General features: G+C 31.4%; 1 protein-coding gene across 5 annotated transcripts; it reads right to left on the bottom strand.

The window, feature by feature from the left end:
• Positions 1–4,850: 4,850 nt before the first annotated feature.
• On the bottom strand, positions 4,851–8,284 carry LOC116933605. Of its 5 annotated transcripts, XM_045167379.1 has the most exons (10): positions 8,030–8,284; positions 7,371–7,910; positions 7,206–7,313; positions 6,912–7,147; positions 6,671–6,852; positions 6,117–6,609; positions 5,938–6,055; positions 5,785–5,875; positions 5,602–5,707; positions 4,851–5,538 (listed from the first exon to the last, which is right to left on the bottom strand). In XM_045167379.1, the coding sequence occupies exons 4-9, from the start codon at positions 6,975–6,977 to the stop codon at positions 5,662–5,664; spliced, it is 996 nt and encodes a 331-aa protein (XP_045023314.1). In that variant the 5' UTR covers positions 6,978–7,147; positions 7,206–7,313; positions 7,371–7,910; positions 8,030–8,284; the 3' UTR covers positions 4,851–5,538; positions 5,602–5,661. The 5 variants fall into 5 exon arrangements, with proteins under 5 accessions (XP_045023314.1, XP_045023310.1, XP_045023312.1 ...); XM_045167375.1 differs by lacking the exons at positions 7,206–7,313; positions 7,371–7,910; positions 8,030–8,284 and having other exon boundaries at positions 4,851–5,192; positions 5,252–5,538; positions 6,912–7,073; XM_045167377.1 differs by lacking the exons at positions 7,206–7,313; positions 7,371–7,910; positions 8,030–8,284 and having other exon boundaries at positions 5,602–5,725; positions 5,785–5,868; positions 6,912–7,073.
• Between the last annotated feature and the right edge of the window lie 14,156 nt (positions 8,285–22,440).

Below are 22,440 nucleotides of genomic sequence, written 5' to 3' on the forward strand. Positions count from 1 at the left end.
ATAGAAAAAGGTGGTCTGCTGGCCTTTCCAAACCTACATAACAACATATTTATATTACAGATCAAAGTCAGGAATGGAGATTTTACTTGCACTTACCTTCGTTTAGTAGACAAGTGTGTGGAGGAATTGCACCTGCAATTAGGCTGTTATTAACACATTCTTCATCCAATTCCATAGTAGGTGAGCTCTTGGCTTGTTTGTAGGGAAAAATAGCAGAAGATTGATCAGTATCTCTCTTTTTTGAAAACTTCTTTTCAACCGGAGCATCGTTTTCGAAAACCAAAATAGCCTGCGTAAAATACTGTTTGAAACTGATAGTTAGACAGATGAAAATCGAAATCGATAGTTACACTCACTCGATATCGACAGTTTTTTTTTTTTTTTTTCTTGGTGCCACTAGGGCTCGGCCCCGTGTCCAATGGGTAGGTATTTGGGCGAATGGGTAGGTCTTCTCGGCAAAAAAATTTGATCCGGTGGGTAACGGTTCCTAAGACTTTGTGCCCACTACCTACCCGGGTACCATGTGGGTAACACAATTTCGAAAACCGTTTCCATTACCCGGGTTCAAAATCCGGTTATCCCCGATTTCCTACCCGATTACTCGAGTTTTTCCCTGAAATCTAGTGACGCCCTTTGAATTTCCCGCCACAAAAAATTTTTTTTTGCTACACTACCTTTTAATTTAACTTGGGGCTTTGCAAGCCGCCATTTTCCAAGATGGTGGTGGGTATACCCGGTTTGCCCATCAAATCCATCCAGGCTACCCACTTTCGCAAATAGACTACCCGGATCGCTCATTTGCGACTTTTTTTTGGCGACGAACCGCGGGTAAACCGGGTTTTCAAGAACCGGGGCCGAGCCCTAGGTGCCACTGGCCATGGCTGGTTGAAACGTGTTACAGTTTACGGGCCGCCTGTTGAGGGGCCGTAACACACCGTGGCGTTTTTGTTTATTACAATTTGCAGAATTTTATTACAAAATAAGGGATTGGGGAAATATTTTAGTGGTAAGAAATTAAGTGTTAAATTCGTTCGACGATCTTGATACTTGTAATGAACTTATTGAATGTTTTTGTGATTTTTTCTTGAGTGTGTTTAGCGATGCTGAATTTGATACTGATACCGGTAAGTGTTGGTAGACACATGGTTTTTAAAGATTAGTCCCAATGTTTACCATGTTGTGTTTCTTTAATTTAAAACAGAAAGCTATAAATAGAGAAAGAATCCGAAGTAAGGCAAAAAAACTGCTATAATAGTAACTCTACAGAGGCTAAAGGAAAGCCATGTTATAGGGTTACTGGTAGGCGTATTTCCAGAGACCCTCGTCTGGGAAAATGGGACGAAAACTGGAATATTCTGAATTGACAACTCTGGCCGGGTGTGTAACTGTGTAGACTACTTTAACATGGGCTCTTATGGGACTACCCGTTTTGAACTGTTACATTAAGGTGTTTGAATTTTTTTTTTCATTTAAAAAAATTTTATCGTGCGTAGAATTAATTTTTATGCAAAGTTCATTTTTTGGATTTTAATTTAAAAATGCTTGTATAATAAAAAAAAAATAAAAATGGTCCAAGGAATTTCTGAAAGTCTTTAACTTTCCACTTCTGCTAGACAGTTCCACATTATATATTAAAAGCGGGATTTGTTCTTTGGAAGTGATTGCCATGGTGATTGCACTGCTCATCTCAAATAAATTGTTTAAAAATCAAACGACGACAACTTAATTATCGTTTTATTTTGAAATTCGGGCTGCAAACAATGGCGAAAGCCAAAATGTAAACAATCTACGTCCAACGAGACGCAAACGTAACTGCTCCAAAGAACAAATTCCGCTTTTAATATATAATGTGGAACTGTCTAGCAGAAGTGGAAAGTTAAAGACTTTCAGAAATTCTTGGACCATTTTTATTTTTTTTTTATACAAACATTTTAAAATTAAAATCCAAAAAATGAACTTTGCATAAAAATTAATTCTTCGAACGATAAAAATTTTTCTAAATGAAAAAAAAAATTCAAACACCTTAATGTAACAGTTCAAAAGGGGTAGTCCCATAAGAGCCCATGTTAAAGTAGTCTACACAGTTACACACCCGGCCAGAGTTGTCAATTCAGAATATTCCAGTTTTCGTCCCATTTGCGCCCTCTTATGTACGCGTACCAGTAATCCTATACCATGGGAAAGCTCTGAAGAGCACAGAAGTTCAGCCTCAATGAGAAATTTAATATCCAGTACTTTCTTTATGGTAATTGAAGGAACCAGAAGGCAACGCACAACGAAAACTATAGAAAGTAACACTCCTACTCATTCATTCACATAAACTATGTAATAATATTCCTTTCTTTGTCTGAAGCCAGATCAAGTCTGAAATGTAATGTGGTGTCGGAACTATGACTCCACCATAGCCATTGCATTTGAAACAATTTATGTATGACTTTCAATTTGCAGTGGCGTCAATGATTGATAGTTCTTTTGCTTGTTTCGTTGGATCAGGAGAACCAAAAAAAACAGAATATAGAACTATCAATATCCAGAATTCATTTTCCTAAAACGTAATATTAAAGTTTGTTGTATTTCTCTGCAGTAGATTTTTATTCTTTTCTGATTTTTTTCTACAAGTCAGTATTTTAGAAGTTTGTCCAGTATCCTAGGAAAGAGTCGTAATGCTAGCAGAGAACAGGTCACACGTTGGAATCATTGTAGTGAATGCAAATTGACAGTTGAAAGACTCGCAATTTCAAAATTATTGTTGTAATCTCAAGTGGTTGACTTACGTACGGCGTCGTTCATGATCTCGATTGTGTTTAATAATAAAATGTTTCAACCGGTATGTACATCGGAAACTGATGGACAAAAAACGGGAGGAATCAAAATAAAATAATCATTTTTAGCTCCACAGAAGTTAATCCTGTAATGATTTCCCTGCAGGTGGGAACTTTAAAGCTCAAAACTTTATATTCGTCCTAGAAGATAAAATAAAAAGTGGTCGCCTAAAAAGAGATTTCCTATTTGAAGATGTTTCTATATTAACATACTATATGTGTGTGTGTCTATGTGTACGTCTAATGTAGTTATTATTTTTCATACCATAATAAACAAAATGTAGACCATAAATCGTGAAAATGTCTGACAAGTGCTTTCCATGTGCATTAGTTAATCCTAAAACGACTGGAATTCCTCATTAAAGGGACTTCATGATGATACATAAAAAAACGACTAAAATAAAGAGACAATATGAAACGATTTATGGTTTGTTAAAAGAAAAATAAGAGAAAGAGACAATATGAAACGAGTTAATTTAGGGACTATATAAATGGCGGCAATCGGGGAATCCTCCCCCCCGGAGGGTGGGGAAGAGGTAAATTTTTTATGCTATTTCTTATCCAAAACTATAAGTATCGAAATATGTTCTGATACAATATGGGCAGGTGATGACGAGTAATGTTTAAAATGTATTTTTTTACCGTTTTGGTGTACAGTAAGACCCAAACGATGTGCGCAAAATTAGATGTTTTTCGATATCTCTTCCTCCCCCTCCCCCCCCGGAAAATTCAAAAATCCAATATTTATTTTCGGAGTAACCATTAGACGCATTTTCATAAACTTAACAGTAATTGATAGCCCTCGACAAGGGCTATGAACTCATACAAACTCGCTAAAAAATATTACATAGGTAAAAAGTCCATAAACCCTAAATTTATTTTTTTTTGCGTTTCGTCTTTTGGGTCGAGTATTGCGCTTAAGCTAGAGATATATGAAGATGAAATGAAACCAAATGTTTTCATGGGAATTCTTATCTTTTAACTATTTTGTTATCAAATTAACCGATTCGATAGTCTTTACTGAGAGCTATTGATTGCCGTTAAACTAATGTAGATGCATCGATAAAGTCTCAGCCGCAAATAAATATAAGATTTTTTATACTTACTAGAGGGAGGGAAAGATGAAAAAAAAGTTAACTTTAAGTCTATCGTTTGAGTCTCAACCTACACTAAAACCATAAAAAAGACTTCTAACATGCCGCATCATCTTGAGAATGTTTTTCTATTAGACAATACTTAGATAGCTATTGTTTTAGTTGTTGATCGAAAATTGTTATCAAAATTTACCCCTTCCTGATGCTTCTGATGACGGACATTTTGATGAAGCGCCTCCTCTAAATCTTTTCACATTCTCTATTAATCGTTTTTAACATAACCTTCTAGTCACTACTACGGGCATTTTTTTTCATTATACGGCAGAAATCAAATAATTTCACCATTAAAATTTCAATATTTTGTTTATTACAGTGTGAAATACTTGCGACATATGACATAATATTTAAAAAAAATGTTTTTAAAGAAATCAAACTTCTAATTTTGGCAACAACTTTGTAATCACGTCAAAAATAAATTAAATGTTGTACGTTTTGTGAATCAAGAACTCTGAGGTTTTAACTAGTCATCCAACCGATTTGTAGCTAAAACGTAGACATTTCCATTTAATTAAGAAATAATAATAATGATTACCACTACCTACTTCTTACCTTTTTGTGGTGTTATCAAATGTGTTTTACGTCTAGCAAGAAAAATATTTCGCACCGATCAGCACAAACATATATTGAATAAAAAAAACCGTTTTATTCTCGGAATGGGTGTGCCCGTGTTTCATTGATTGATAAAAAACTACCACTAAGATACACGAATAAAGTCGATTTTATTGATTAGATCTCAAACACCGGTTTTAATAAGGAATTTCTTCGTCATCATACCAGTTGTCGGACGTTTCGTCATCAGGCGAATCGTCTAGGATTTCTGCATCTGAAAAATTGTCGTCGTGTTCCTCATTTGCTTCTTCCGTTCTAAAACTTTTTGAGTTTGAAGAAAATAAACTCCTTGTGCCAGGGCTATCTGCAAAATTTTCGTCGATCTCTTGAAATGTAGCAACGGCATAAATCAACATTTCATGTTTCCTAGTTAACTCATGCGTTATAAGAACGGTCTTTTCTTGCACGATCCTATTTTCTTTTGTTGTTGAACTAGTAGAAGAGATCAAGGAAACGTGGGACTTAATTTCTGTTTCCAGTAAGGATTTCTGTCACATGATAGAATTCACAAAGTTGCGCATCTCTTTTTCTGACTGCAACACTTCTTCGTTTGAGCGCAACAGCAACATCCAATTGTCAATAATCTGGAATTTTTCGTGAAAGGTCGCTACAAGGAAATTTTTTTTCTCAGCACGTTATAAAATGTTTTAAACAAATGCTAAATACTGCTTGATTTGCTGGTAGATGGTTCATAGTTTTGCCACGGAAAATGGCCATTTAGCAAGCTTTCTTCAGTGATGTTGTACTCGGAATTTGCATTGATGAATTTTATGAGATCGGCGTTTTTTTTTGGACATTAGTGTCATTGCCTTTCTCATTTTAATCCTTTTTTCGGATGTAGTGGCAATCCTGGAGACTCGGCTTTTAAGGATTTTGATGTGCGTTATATCCTTCAAGAGCCTTTTGAGCCATTTGTAACGGAGACTCATCATCTTTGCTTTGTTTCCTTCCCGCTATCATAAAATGCAATGAATTTACTTTCAGAAACCTTTCAAGTTAAGTAGCATGAGTAATACTTTTGTAATCTTCTGCTGTCTTCCTCAGTTCCTCAAGAAGCCTGGGAAGTACCTCAGCGTTTAAATGGTATGTTTCAAAATCACTTTTAAGCTGCTTACTAGAAATCTTTATTTGATTTCAAGCCAAAGTAGTCGATATATAAATATTTATCGTAGTATAAAACAAATCATGGAATTTCATACTCTTTTCCTTCTTTTAACAAGTTGATGAACCATTCCGTTTTCCTTTTGCGCATTCCAGAAAAAACAGCAGCGGTTATATGGTCCCTGCGATATGAATATAAGAGTAATTGAAAAACTATTTCTGATTGTTTGTTACATTAAGTATATGATTACTTGCTCCTCCCATATGTTTCGTCACGCTGCCATATCTTGACATTTTAGAGAACACCTGTTCCTGCTCTTCTCCAAGTGTCAGTGCAGCATCTAACATCCAATGTCCAACCCAAAGAATCTGAAATTTAGGATCGTCTTAAAATACAGCATGATTTATTGATCCGAATCGAATAATTTACCTGGCAGTACCATACGTGCACTTTTGCATGCATTCTTCCAAGAAATGGCTTCATGCCTTTAATCATTGGCTGAAATTCAGGAAAGAGTAGCGCAACCTTTTGGGCCCACTTCCAATAACGGCACATAACATCGCCGCAAAGAAAAGAAAATTTTTTTTCTGGAAGATCAACGGGAATAAAATGCGTATGGCGAAAAGTTTCTCCTTGATGCATATTAACGGCCTTGTCTACGATGCCGTGTCTGCATGTTCGCATCATGATCCCAGTCTCGTCTAATTTTTTATATTTTTCTTGCGTCGGATCTTGCTGCCTTGAAAATTGAATCACCACAAGTTTCACTTGACTTGCTCTAAAAAACAAAACATTATTATATCGGTGAAGAAAGAAACCTGGGTGTACTTTAAAAATTTTGGAGTCGATCAACGACTTGTGTTTCTCGATGTCTTCATCATAAGCAATAACCGCATTTCCGTACAAAGAAGTCAGGTTTAATCTGTATGTTTAAATGATAATTGAAAATTTTCAGGAAGAATTTGTGCAAAAAAAGTTACAACCCCAAAGCAGAACGCAGGCGATAAAGTTTGAAATTTCCGTCCGGATGAGAAGCAAGCATAATACCTTTACAACTAAAACAGAGTGTTTTGTCTCTTAGCTTGATTTTGTTGTCAATAAGGTGCATAAGAGTTTCGTAGTGACGACTAGCATTCTGAAAATGAATTTTATTGATTGGCTTGAACTACAAATCAAAATCTAGATTAAATAATTTAGATAAATTAAATATAACATTATGTTTACCGGTGTAAACCCTTCAAACAGCGTCTCAAGGGTTTCCAAGAACTTGTTTAGAGAGGTACCAGGCATGTTGTGTTTAGTAAGGTACGAAAACCGTAATAAATCCTCAGAAATTAAGTAGGATATATTATTAGGGTCTCCTGGCTAATATCCAGAACAAATATAGTCAATGATTGACGCTTTAGTGACCAATTTGCAATAAGAACAAAAGAATTTTGCTGATTTTAAATCAAACCGCCCTAAATGTAAAAAAAAAGCTATGTATAAAATGAATTGCAATTATTTTTGAAAAAATACCATCTTTGTTGACAACTGCTATGTTTTCATCGCCTGGTAAAATTTCCAACTGTTCTTGGCCATCACAGTTAGAGCATTTTTCGGGTTTAAAGCAAAGAATTGAAATATCTATAACAAACAAATAATAAAATTATTTATGTTCAACAGTATTTTTTTACGTAAAACCTTTTGAAAATAGTTCTCCCTTTGCATTGATAAATTGGTGGACGAGTAAACAGGTTGACGATGTTGCTGTTGCTAGCGTTCGTTGATGAAACAAATGTTTTTCGTGGTGTTTTAAATCACAGTCTTCACAATAGAAAATGGAACAAGTTTTGCATCGAATGACAAACCTCGGCAGCTTACAACCACACTTTCCACAAGGCGAAATATAAAATGCCTGTCTGGCAAAAACGTCATTCAGGAGGGTTTTAAAAACGTCTTTCCAAGCTTTTTCCATGGATTCCACACGTTCTTTCCATGATTTCTTTGGATTTCTTTGTTGAACTGTTAACTTATTTTCTTCTACTACAATGTCTTCAAACATATTTTGAAGAGAACTTGTTTATACGAACTTTTAAAATATTTGAAGAACAAATCACCAACAACAAAGTAAACGATGCAACTCACTTATTCCAATGGATGTTTCCATATAATCCTTAAAAGATGCAAGAGAAGCAACAACATCTATCTCTGTGTCTAGAATGTTTGCATTTTCACCTTTCTCTGAAAACAAACAACAAATAAAAAAACTCAAAGTAAACAATCACACACAAATACAAAAACATATTTATCGCAAAACATAAACACTATCATCTCAATTCTATATACATGAAAAAGCTCACCAGACTACGAATTTCGATCAGCTTTCTTTAAACAACATTCTCGTTTTCTCTTTTCACTCCTAAATTTAAGCAATTGAGCTCCGATACCAGTTTTGTTCAGAAGAGCATTGGAATTACAACTACCATACCCTCTGGTACCAGGAAAAGGACTTTTTTTCCTTCTCTCAAGTTTTTTCCTTTCGTTATATTCATCCATCTTCAGTCGTTTACTTTTGGGTTCTGCTTCGTTCATTTTGACACTAAGTAAGTAAGAGATAAAAACAGAAAATGGACGCCTGATAAAAAAAATTAACTGTCACGTGATGATTTCCACCCAATCAAAGGCTTGGCAAGCAAGTCAAAACTATTTTTGACGTTAAGGGAAGCCATGTTCATACAAGAATATTTCATGCTGTTTACATGTAGAAGTATAAACTCATAATATCACAGTGTATTCACATTGCAATTTTACAAGCATATTTGATCCTGTTTACATATAGAAGTAAAAACTCATGGTATCACAGTGTATTCACATTGAATACAAGTATATTTTATGTTGTTTACATGTAAAAGTATAAACTCATGGTATCACAGTGTATTCACATTGAATTCAAGTATATTTTATGCTGTTTACATGTAGAAGTATAAACTCATAATATGACAGTGTATTCACATTGAATACAAGTATATTTGATGCTGTTTACATATACAAGTAAAAACTCATGGTATCACAGTGTATTCACACTGAATACAAGTATATTATATGCTGTTTACATGTAGAAGTATAAACTCATAATATGACAGTGTATTCACATTGAATACAAGTATATTTGATGCTGTTTACATATACAAGTAAAAACTCATGGTATAGCAGTAAATTCACATTGAATACAAGTATATTTGATGCTGTTTACATGTAGAAGTACAGTACCCGCAAAAAGTGTCCGAACGCGGGCCTTGTTTTGGACTTTTTTACATTGAGTCTTACGGCGGCGGGTACCTAGCGCGGACCGGGAAATCGGGCTCAAATATGTCAGCAAAGCAATTAAATTTTACAGTTTTGCTGACAAAATAACAAGCTATAGGGTACTAATTTTTTAATTTTTTTTCTAATAGGATTTGTTGACCAGCATGCTGGTCAACAAATAAACGAACACTGCCCCTAATTTCTATAGCGTCTTATGGCACCATGCCCTATTTATAGATATTTATTTCGTATGTAAGGAATCATTATGTACATAATACAATTATTCCGTTACATAAAGAACTCTTTCGTTAATATTCTATGTTAATGGCTATAGTGTAATATCAATATTTAATTAAGGAGAATTTTTTATAAACAGGGAAGGTCATATCTTGTTACCCGACAAAACTAGTTTAATTTTTTTCCACCAGGGGCGCTGGTTTTACAAACGAAAAGGTTTTTTGTTTACTATATACTATTTAAAATGAATACCTGAATCTGTTTGACAAAAGGAGAAACACTTTTCAAAAACTCGACAAGGATTTGTCTACAAAAAATAGCGACTGCTGTCACCACAGATAGTTAGCTGTCAAAAAACTACTGGGCGAATACATCGCCCCTGGTGGAAAAAAATTCAACTAGTTTTGTCGGGTAACAAGATATGACCTTCCCTGTTTAAAAAAATTCTCCTTAATTAAATATTGATATTACACTATAGCCATTAACATAGAATATTAACGAAAGAGTTCTTTATGTAACGGAATAATTGTATTATGTACATAATGATTCCTTACATACGAAATAAATATCTATAAATAGGGCATGGTGCCATAAGACGCTATAGAAATTAGGGGCAGTGTTCGTTTATTTGTTGACCAGCATGCTGGTCAACAAATTCTATTAGAAAAAAAATTAAAAAATTAGTACCCTATAGCTTGTTATTTTGTCAGCAAAACTGTAAAATTTAATTGCTTTGCTGACATATTTGAGCCCGATTTCCCGGTCCGCGCTAGGTACCCGCCGCCGTAAGACTCAATGTAAAAAAGTCCAAAACAAGGCCCGCGTTCGGACACTTTTTGCGGGTACTGTATGAACTCATGGCATCACAGTGTATTCACATTGAATACAAGTATATTTGATGCTGTTTACTTATAGAAGTAAAAACTCATCGAATAGCGGTGTATTCACATTGAATACAAGAATATTTGATGCTTTTTACATATAGAAGTAAAAACTCGTGGGTAGCCGGAGAAATAGGACCCCGACAAATAGGACCCGGAGATATAGGACCCAAAAAAAAGCCATGGAGAAATAGGCCCCGGTGAAATAGGACCCCTTTTTCAAACTTTCTTTTTAGGGTCCTATTTCTCCGCTAGATGGGTCCTATTTCTCCCCTCCGTCAGTATAGGCACGGCTTATATAGTTTTCAGCCGACAGAACAGCGTTGGCTCATGGTATAACTGTTTATTCACATTGAATACAAGTATATTTGATGCTGTTTACATTTAGAAGTATAAACTCATAATATAACAGTGTATTCACATTGAATACAAGTATATTTGATGCTTTTTACATATAGAAGTAAAAATTTATGGTATAACAGTGTATTCACATTGAATACAGGTATATTTGATGCTGTTTACATGTAGCAATATAAAGTCATAATATAACAGTGTTTTCATATTGAATACAAGTATATTTGATCCTGTTTACATATAGAAGTAAAAACTCATGGTATCACAGTGTATTCACATTTAATACCAGTATATTTAATGCAGTTTACATGTAGAAGTATAAACTCAGAATATAACATTGTATTCACATTGAATACAAGTATATTTGATGCTCTTTACACGTAGAAGTATAAACTCATAGTATCACAGTGTATTCACATTGAATACAAGTATATTTGATGCTGTTTACATGTAGAAGTATAAACTAATAATATCACAGTGTATTCACATTGAATACAAGTATATTTGATATTGTTTACTTATGGAAGTAAAAACTCATGTTTAACAGTGTATTCACATTGAATACAAGTATATTTGATGCTGTTTACATTTAGAAGTATAAACTCATAATATCAAAGTGTATTCACATTGAATACAAGTATATTTGATCCTGTTAACATATAGATGTAAAAACTCGTGGTATCACAGTGTATTCACATTTAAAACAAGTATATTTAATGCAGTTTACATGTAGAAGAATAAACTCAGAATATAACATTGTATTCACATTGAATACAAGTATATTTGATGCTCTTTACAAATAGAAGTATAAACTCAAAGTATCACAGTGTATTCACATTGAATACAAGTATATATGATGTTGTTTACTTATGGAAGTAAAAACTCATTGTATAACAGTGTATTAACATTGAATACAAGTATATTTGATGCTGTTTACATGTAGCAATATAAAGTCATAATATAACAGGGTTTTCATATTGAATACAAGTATATTTGATCCTGTTTACATATAGAAGTAAAAACTCATGGTATCACAGTGTATTCACATTTAATACCAGTATATTTAATGCAGTTTACATGTAGAAGTATAAACTCAGAATATAACATTGTATTCACATTGAATACAAGTATATTTGATGCTCTTTACACGTAGAAGTATAAACTCATAGTATCACAGTGTATTCACATTGAATACAAGTATTTTTGATGCTGTTTACATGTAGAAGTATCAACTCATAATATCACAGTGTATTCACATTCAATACAAGTATATTTGATCCTGTATAAATATATAAGTAAAAACTCATGGTATCACAGTGTATTCACATTGAACACAAGTGTATTTGATGCTGTTTACATGTAGAAGTATAAACTAATAATATCACAGTGTATTCACATTGAATACAAGTATATTTGATATTGTTTACTTATGGAAGTAAAAACTCATGTTATAACAGTGTATTCACATTGAATACAAGTATATTTGATGCTGTTTACATTTCGAAGTATAAACTCATAATATCAAAGTGTATTCACATTGAATACAAGTATATTTGATCCTGTTAACATATAGAAGTAAAAACTCGTGGTATCACAGTGTATTCACATTTAAAACAAGTATATTAAATGCAGTTTACATGTAGAAGAATAAACTCAGAATATAACATTGTATTCACATTGAATACAAGTATATTTGATGCTCTTTACACGTAGAAGTATAAACTCATAGTATCACAGTGTATTCACATTAAATACAAGTATATTTGATGCTGTTTACATGTAGAAGTATAAACTCATAATATCACAGTGTATGCACATTGAATTCAAGTATATTTGATTCTGTTAACATGTAGAAGTATAAACTCATGGTATGACAGTGTATTCACATTGAATACAAGTATATATGATGTTGTTTACTTATGGAAGTAAAAACTCATGGTATAACAGTGTATTCACAATGAATACAAGTATATTTGATGCTGTTTACATGTAGAAGTATAAACTAATAATATCACAGTGTATTCACATTGAATACAAGTATGTTTGATATTGTTTACTTATGGAAGTAAAAACTCATGTTATAACAGTGTATTCACATTGAATACAAGTATATTTGATGCTGTTTACATTTAGAAGTATAAACTCATAATATTGTCACGGGTAGGTCTGGCCTAGCAACGGGCCAGGCATACGCAAAGCAATAATGACACGTGTATGTCCGATTAACCAGCAGGTCGGACATCCACGTGTTAATGGCTAGGAAGGGACGTAGCACGGAGGGGGATAGCTCACGCTTTCTCTTCCGTGATGTGTCACCTTGGCCCAAAAGGGGTCAACCAGGCAATCTGCTTGACCATCACAATAGGTTTTACTTCCCGCGTCATCTAGTAGGCCTTGCGTATAAAAAGCCAGGCCTACTAGCATCCGCTCTCGCAGTTCGTACTTCCCCTTGTCAGTGTATACGTTTCGTGCTCGTCTCACCGAATACACTGTCTTTTAAGAAAACCCCCGTGTCCCATTAAAGAAAGTGCCGCATCAAGAAGTGGGTGCGACAAGTGGTGGAGAAGCAGGGTAACAGCAAAGGTAAAACAATTTGACTATTTTTTTTTAAACTTATGCGAGGGGTGTAGTTTGTCTAGGGGCTCTGCCACAAGCGGCATTAAACAAACTGGTCTTAAAACCTTAAATTGTTTGTACACGGAGCCACAAACGACAACTCGCGGAGTTTGGAGAAAAATTGATTATTGTATCCTTTCTGTACTCTAGAGTACTGCGAGCTTGAAAATTGGGGAAACATTTGTAGTTTGGGGTTTTTTTTTTTTTTTGTGTGGAGTGAATAAGTATTTGATAGGAGTGAAACTTTTTTGAGAAAATTGGAAATCTGGTGGACAACTGAATTCTTGTCTCCGGTGGGGCTTGTTGAAGCTGTTTTTGTTGATTGCCGGTGTATTTTTATAACGCTACCACGGAAGGTATTTAGAAACATTTTTTTTGGAGGGTATTTTTGCACCAGTTTGTGGAAGCCATATAGGCAAAATTTATAGGATAGCGGTATTTTTTGGTCTAGGAAGACAACTTTTTGGAGCAGCTGTTTAAAAGCGATTTTGTCGGTCGTAAAGATCTGAGAGTGACGCAAAGAGGGGGGAAAGCAGATAGAATATTGTAACAGTGGCAAGCCATTAGAAGTGTTATTAGTGATTCAGTGAAAATTTGTTGTGAATGCGAAAGTGGCTGAACCCGCGTGAACCAAGTTGCCCGAGAGAGCCAAGTAGAAGGTTACATCCCCATTTATATCAGAATCAAACTCAAAGTTCAGCGACAACTGAATTAAGGCCACATCAACCTTTGGTTTTCAATCAATTAACGGAAAATCAACACAGGACAACACCGGCAATAGAAACCGCATCAAGAAGTGGGTGCGACAATATCAAAGTGTATTCACATAGAATACAAGTATATTTGATCCTGTTAACATATAGATGTAAAAACTCGTGGTATCACAGTGTATTCACATTTAAAACAAGTATATTTAATGCAGTTTACATGTAGAAGAATAAACTCAGAAAATAACATTGTATTCACATTGAATACAAGTATATTTGATGCTCTTTACACGTAGAAGTATAAACTCATAGTATCACAGTGTATTCACATTGAATACAAGTATATTTGATGCTGTTTACATGTAGAAGTATCAACTCATAATATCACAGTGTATTCACATTCAATACAAGTATATTTGATCCTGTATAAATATATAAGTAAAAACTCATGGTATCACAGTGTATTCACATTGAATACAAGTATATTTGATGCTGTTTACATGTAGAAGTATAAACTCATAATATCACAGTGTATGCACATTGAATTCAAGTATATTTGATTCTGTTAACATGTAGAAGTATAAACTCATGGTATGACAGTGTATTCACATTGAATACAAGTATATATGATGTTGTTTACTTATGGAAGTAAAAACTCATGGTATAACAGTGTATTCACAATGAATACAAGTATATTTGATGCTGTTTACATGTAGAAGTATAAACTCATAACATCACAGTGTATTCAAATTGAATACAAGATTATATGATCCTGTTTACATATAGATGTAAAAACTCATGGTATAACTCTGTATTCACATTGAATACAAGTATATTTTATGCTGTTTACATGTTGAAGTAAAACTCATAATATCACAGTGTATTCACATTGAATACAAGAATATTTGATCCTGTATAAATATATAAGTAAAAACTCATGGTATCACAGTGTATTCACATTGAATACAAGTCTATTTGATGCTGTTTACATGTAGAAGTATAAACTAATAATATCACAGTGTATTCACATTGAATAAAAGTATATTTGATCCTGTTTACATATAGAAGTAAAAACTCATGGTATCACAGTGTATTCACATTGAATACAAGAATATTTGATGCTGTTTACATATAGAAGTAAAAACTCATGGTATCACAGTGTATTCACATTGAATACAAGTATATTTGATGCTGTTTACATGTAGAAGTAAAAACTCATGGTATCACAGTGTATTCACATTGAATACAAGTATATTATATGCTTTTTGCATGTAGAAGTATAAACTCATGGTATTACAGTTTATTCACATTGAATACAGGTATATTTGATCCTGTATAAATATATAAGTAAAAACTCGTGGTATCACAGGGTATTCACATTGAATGCAAGTATATTTCATTTTGTTCACATGTAGAAGTATAAAACCATAATATCACAGTGTTTTCAAATTGAATACAAGTATAAATGATTCTATTTACATGTAGAAGAATAAACTCATGGTATCCCAGTGCATTCACATTGAATACAAGTTAATTTGATCCTGTTTACATATAGAAGTAAAAACCAATGGTATCACAATGTATTCACATTGAATACAAGTATATTTGATGCTGTTTACATGTATAAGTATAAACTCATAATATCACAGTGTATTCACATTGAATACAAGTATATTTTATGCTGTTTACATATAAAAGTAAAAACTCATTGTATCACTGTGTATTCACATTGAATAAAAATATATTTTATTCTGTTTACATGTATAAGTATAAACCCATAATATAACAGTGTATTCACATTAAATAAAAGTATATTTGATTCTGTTTACATGTAAAAGTATAAACGCATGGAATCACAGTGTATTCGCATTGAATACAAATATATTTGATCCGGTTTAAATAAAAAAAAAAAAACTCATATTAAGTGTATTCGCATTGAATACAAGTATATTTGATGTTGTTTACATGTAGAAGTATAAACTCATAATATCACAGCGTATTTGCATTGAATACAAGTATATTTGATCCTGTTTACATATAGAAATAAAACTCATGGTATCAGAGTGTATTCACATTGAATACAAGTATATTTGATCCTGTTTTAGTAGAAATTTAAACTCATAATATCACAGTGTATTCGTATTGAATACAAGTATATTTGATTCTGTTTACATGTAAAGTATAAACTCATAATATCACAGTGTATTCTCATTGAAAACAAGTATATTTGATCCTGTTTACATATAGAAGTAAAACTCATGGTATTAGAGTGTATTCACATTGAATACAAGTATATTTGATCCTGTTTACATGTAGAAATATAAACTCATAATATAACATTGTATTCATATTGAATACAAGTATATTTGATTCTGAATACACGTAGAAGTATAAACTCATAATATCACAGTGTATTTTCATTGAAGACAAGTATATTTGATTCTGTTTACATGTAGAAGTATAAACTCCTGGTATCAGAGTGTATTCATATTGAATACAAGTATATTTGATCCTGTTTACATATAGAAGTAAAAACTTATGTTATCACAGGGTATTCACATTGAATACAAGTATATTTGATTCTGTTTACATGTAGAAGAATAAACTCATAATATCACAGTGTATTCACATTGAATACAAGAATATTTGATTTTGTTTACATGTAGAAGTATAAACTCATGGTATAACAGTGTATTCACATTGAATACAAGTATATTTGATGATTTTTACATGTAGAAGTATAAACTCATGGTATCAGAGTGTATTCACATTGAATACAAGTATATTTGATCCTGTTTACATATAGAAGTAAAAACTTAAGGTATCACAGGGTATTCACATTGAATACAAGTATAAATGATTCTGTTTACATATAGAAGTATAAACTCATGGTATCACAGTGTATTCACATTGTTTAAAAGTATATTTGATGCTGTTTACATGTAGAAGTATAAACTCATAATATCACAGTGTATTCACATTGAATACAAGAATATTTGATTCTGTTTACATGTAGAAGTATAAACTCATGGTACCACAGTGGATTCACATTGAATACAAGTATATTTGACCCTGTTTACATATAGAAGTAAAAACTCATGATATCACAGTGTAATCACATTGAATACAAGTATATTTGATGCAGTATACATACAGAAGTAAAAACTCATGTTATAACAGTGTATTCACATTGTATACAAGTATATTAGATTATGTTTACATGTAGAAGTATAAACTCATAATATCACAAGGTATTCACATTGAATACAAGAATATTTGATTCTGTTTACAAGTAGAAGTATAAAGTCATGGTATCACAGTGTATTCACATTGAATACAAGTATATTAGATCCTGTTTACATATAGAAGTAAAAACTCGTGGTATCACAGGGTATTCACATTGAATACAAGTATATTTCATTTTGTTCACATGTAGAAGTATAAAATCATAATATCACAGTGTTTTCAAATTGAATACAACTATAAATGATTCTATTTACATGTAGAAGAATAAACTCATGGTATCCCAGTGCATTCACATTGAATACAAGTTAATTTGATCCTGTTTACATATAGAAGTAAAAACCAATGGTATCACAATGTATTCACATTGAATACAAGTATATTTGATGCTGTTTACATGTATAAGTATAAACTCATAATATCACAGTGTATTCACATTGAATACAAGTATATTTTATGCTGTTTACATATAAAAGTAAAAACTCATTGTATCACTGTGTATTCACATTGAATAAAAATATATTTTATTCTGTTTACATGTATAAGTATAAACCCATAATATAACAGTGTATTCACATTAAATAAACGTATATTTGATTCTGTTTACATGTAAAAGTATAAACGCATGGAATCACAGTGTATTCTCATTGAAAACAAGTATATTTGATCCGGTTTACATGTAGAAATATAAACTCATAATATAACAGTGTATTCGCATTGAATACAAGTATATTTGATGTTGTTTACATGTAGAAGTATAAACTCATAATATCACAGAGTATTTGCATTGAATACAAGTATATTTGATCCTGTTTATATATAGAAATAAAACTCATGGTATCAGAGTGTATTCACATTGAATACAAGTATATTTGATCCTGTTTTAGTAGAAATATAAACTCATAATATCACAGTGTATTCGCATTGAATACAAGTATATTTGATTCTGTTTACATGTAAAGTATAAACTCATAATATCACAGTGTATTCTCATTGAAAACAAGTATATTTGATCCTGTTTACATATAGGAGTAAAACTCATGGTATTAGAGTGTATTCACATTGAATACAAGTATATTTGATCCTGTTTACATGTAGAAATATAAACTCATAATATAACATTGTATTCACATTGAATACAAGTATATTTGATTCTGAATACACGTAGAAGTATAAACTCATAATATCACAGTGTATTTTCATTGAAGACAACTATATTTGATTCTGTTTACATGTAGAAGTATAAACTCCTGGTATCAGAGTGTATTCATATTGAATACAAGTATATTTGATCCTGTTTACATATAGAAGTAAAAACTTATGTTATCACAGGGTATTCACATTGAATACAAGTATATTTGATTCTGTTTACATGTAGAAGAATAAACTCATAATATCACAGTGTATTCACATTGAATACAAAAATATTTGATTTTGTTTACATGTAGAAGTATAAACTCATGGTATAACAGTGTATTCACATTGAATACAAGTATATTTGATGATTTTTACATGTAAAAGTATAAACTCATGGTATCAGAGTGTATTCACATTGAATACAAGTATATTTGATCCTGTTTACATATAGAAGTAAAAACTTAAGGTATCACAGGGTATTCACATTGAATACAAGTAAAAATGATTCTGTTTACATATAGAAGTATAAACTCATGGTATCACAGTGTATTCACATCGTTTAAAAGTATATTTGATGCTGTTTACATGTAGAAGTATAAACTCATAATATCACAGTGTATTCACATTGAATACAAGAATATTTGATTCTGTTTACATGTAGAAGTATAAACTCATGGTACCACAGTGGATTCACATTGAATACAAGTATATTTGACCCTGTTTACATATAGAAGTAAAAACTCATGATATCACAGTGTAATCACATTGAATACAAGTATATTTGATGCAGTATACATACAGAAGTAAAAACTCATGTTATAACAGTGTATTCACATTGTATGCAAGTATATTTGATTATGTTTACATGTAGAAGTATAAACTCATAATATCACAAGGTATTCACATTGAATACAAGAATATTTGATTCTGTTTACAAGTAGAAGTATAAAGTCATGGTATCACAGTGTATTCACATTGAATACAAGTATATTAGATCCTGTTTACATATAGAAGTAAAAACTCGTGGTATCACAGGGTATTCACATTGAATACAAGTATATTTCATTTTGTTCACATGTAGAAGTATAAAATCATAATATCACAGTGTTTTCAAATTGAATACAAGTATAAATGATTCTATTTACATGTAGAAGAATAAACTCATGGTATCCCAGTGCATTCACATTGAATACAAGTTAATTTGATCCTGTTAACATATAGAAGTAAAAACCAATGGTATCACAATGTATTCACATTGAATACAAGTATATTTGATGCTGTTTACATGTATAAGTATAAACTCATAATATCACAGTGTATTCACATTGAATACAAGTATATTTTATGCTGTTTACATATAAAAGTAAAAACTCATTGTATCACTGTGTATTCACATTGAATAAAAATATATTTTATTCTGTTTACATGTATAAGTATAAACCCATAATATAACAGTGTATTCACATTAAATAAAAGTATATTTGATTCTGTTTACATGTAAAAGTATAAACGCATGGAATCACAGTGTATTCTCATTCAAAACAAGTATATTTGATCCTGTTTACATGTAGAAATATAAACTCATAATATAACAGTGTATTCGCATTGAATACAAGTATATTTGATGTTGTTTACATGTAGAAGTATAAACTCATAATATCACAGCATATTTGCATTGAATACAAGTATATTTGATCCTGTTTACATATAGAAATAAAACTCATGGTATCAGAGTGTATTCACATTGAATACAAGTATATTTGATCCTGTGTTAGTAGAAATATAAACTCATAATATCACAGTGTATTCGCATTGAATACAAGTAAATTTGATTCTGTTTACATGTAAAGTATAAACTCATAATATCACAGTGTATTCTCATTGAAAACAAGTATATTTGATCCTGTTTACATATAGAAGTAAAACTCATGGTATTAGAGTGTATTCACATTGAATACAAGTATATTTGATCCTGTTTACATGTAGAAATATAAACTCATAATATAACATTGTATTCACATTGAATACAAGTATATTTGATTCTGAATACACGTAGAAGTATAAACTCATAATATCACAGTGTATTTTCATTGAAGACAAGTATATTTGATTCTGTTTACATGTAGAAGTATAAACTCCTGGTAACAGAGTGTATTCATATTCAATACAAGTATATTTGATCCTGTTTACATATAGAAGTAAAAACTTATGTTATCACAGGGTATTCACATTGAATACAAGTATATTTGATTCTGTTTACATGTAGAAGAATAAACTCATAATATCACAGTGTATTCACATTGAATACAAGAATATTTGATTTTGTTTACATGTAGAAGTATAAACTCATGGTATAACAGTGTATTCACATTGAATACAAGTATATTTGATGATTTTTACATGTAGAAGTATAAACTCATGGTATCAGAGTGTATTCACATTGAATACAAGTATATTTGATCCTGTTTACATATAGAAGTAAAAACTTAAGGTATCACAGGGTATTCACATTGAATACAAGTATAAATGATTCTGTTTACATATAGAAGTATAAACTCATGGTATCACAGTGTATTCACATTGTTTAAAAGTATATTTGATGCTGTTTACATGTAGAAGTATAAACTCATAATATCACAGTGTATTCACATTGAATACAAGAATATTTGATTCTGTTTACATGTAGAAGTATAAACTCATGGTACCACAGTGGATTCACATTGAATACAAGTATATTTGACCCTGTTTACATATAGAAGTAAAAACTCATGATATCACAGTGTAATCACATTGAATACAAGTATATTTGATGCAGTATACATACAGAAGTAAAAACTCATGTTATAACAGTGTATTCACATTGTATACAAGTATATTTGATTATGTTTACATGTAGAAGTATAAACTCATAATATCACAAGGTATTCACATTGAATACAAGAATATTTGATTCTGTTTACAAGTAGAAGTATAAAGTCATGGTATCACAGTGTATTCACATTGAATACAAGTATATTAGATCCTGTTTACATATAGAAGTAAAAACTCGTGGTATCACAGGGTATTCACATTGAATACAAGTATATTTCATTTTGTTCAATGTAGAAGTATAAAATCATAATATCACAGTGTTTTCAAATTGAATACAAGTATAAATGATTCTATTTACATGTAGAAGAATAAACTCATGGTATCCCAGTGCATTCACATTGAATACAAGTTAATTTGATCCTGTTTACATATAGAAGTAAAAACCAATGGTATCACAATGTATTCACATTGAATACAAGTATATTTGATGCTGTTTACATGTATAAGTATAAACTCATAATATCACAGTGTATTCACATTGAATACAAGTATATTTTATGCTGTTTACATATAAAAGTTAAAACTCATTGTATCACTGTGTATTCACATTGAATAAAAATATATTTTATTCTGTTTACATGTATAAGTATAAACCCATAATATAACAATGTATTCACATTAAATAAAAGTATATTTGATTCTGTTTACATGTAAAAGTATAAACGCATGGAATCACAGTGTATTCTCATTGAAAACAAGTATATTTGATCCGGTTTACATGTAGAAATATAAACTCATAATATAACAGTGTATTCGCATTGAATACAAGTATATTTGATGTTGTTTACATGTAGAAGTTTAAACTCATGGTATCACAGTGTAATTACATTGAATACAAGTATATTTGATCCTGTTTACATATAGAAATAAAACTCATGGTATCAGAGTGTATTCACATTGAATACAAGTATATTTGATCCTGTTTTAGTAGAAATATAAACTCATAATATCACAGTGTATTCGCATTGAATACAAGTATATTTGATTCTGTTTACATGTAAAGTATAAACTCATAATATCACAGTGTATTCTCATTGAAAACAAGTATATTTGATCCTGTTTACATATAGAAGTAAAACTCATGGTATTAGAGTGTATTCACATTGAATACAAGTATATTTGATCCTGTTTACATGTAGAAATATAAACTCATAATATAACAGTGTATTCGCATTGAATACAAGTATATTTGATGTTGTTTACATGTAGAAGTATAAACTCATAATATCACAGCGTATTTGCATTGAATACAAGTATATTTGATTCTATTTACACGTAAAGTATTAACTCATAATATCACAGTGTATTAACATTGAAAACAAGTATATTTGATTCTGTTTACATCTAAAAGTAAAAACTCATGGTATCACAGTGTTCTCACATTGAATACAAGTATATTAGATTATGTTTACATGTAGA

Source organism: Daphnia magna, unplaced genomic scaffold (genome assembly GCF_020631705.1).
Source record: "Daphnia magna isolate NIES unplaced genomic scaffold, ASM2063170v1.1 Dm_contigs187, whole genome shotgun sequence".
In the NCBI taxonomy this organism is placed as follows: domain Eukaryota; kingdom Metazoa; phylum Arthropoda; class Branchiopoda; order Diplostraca; family Daphniidae; genus Daphnia; species Daphnia magna.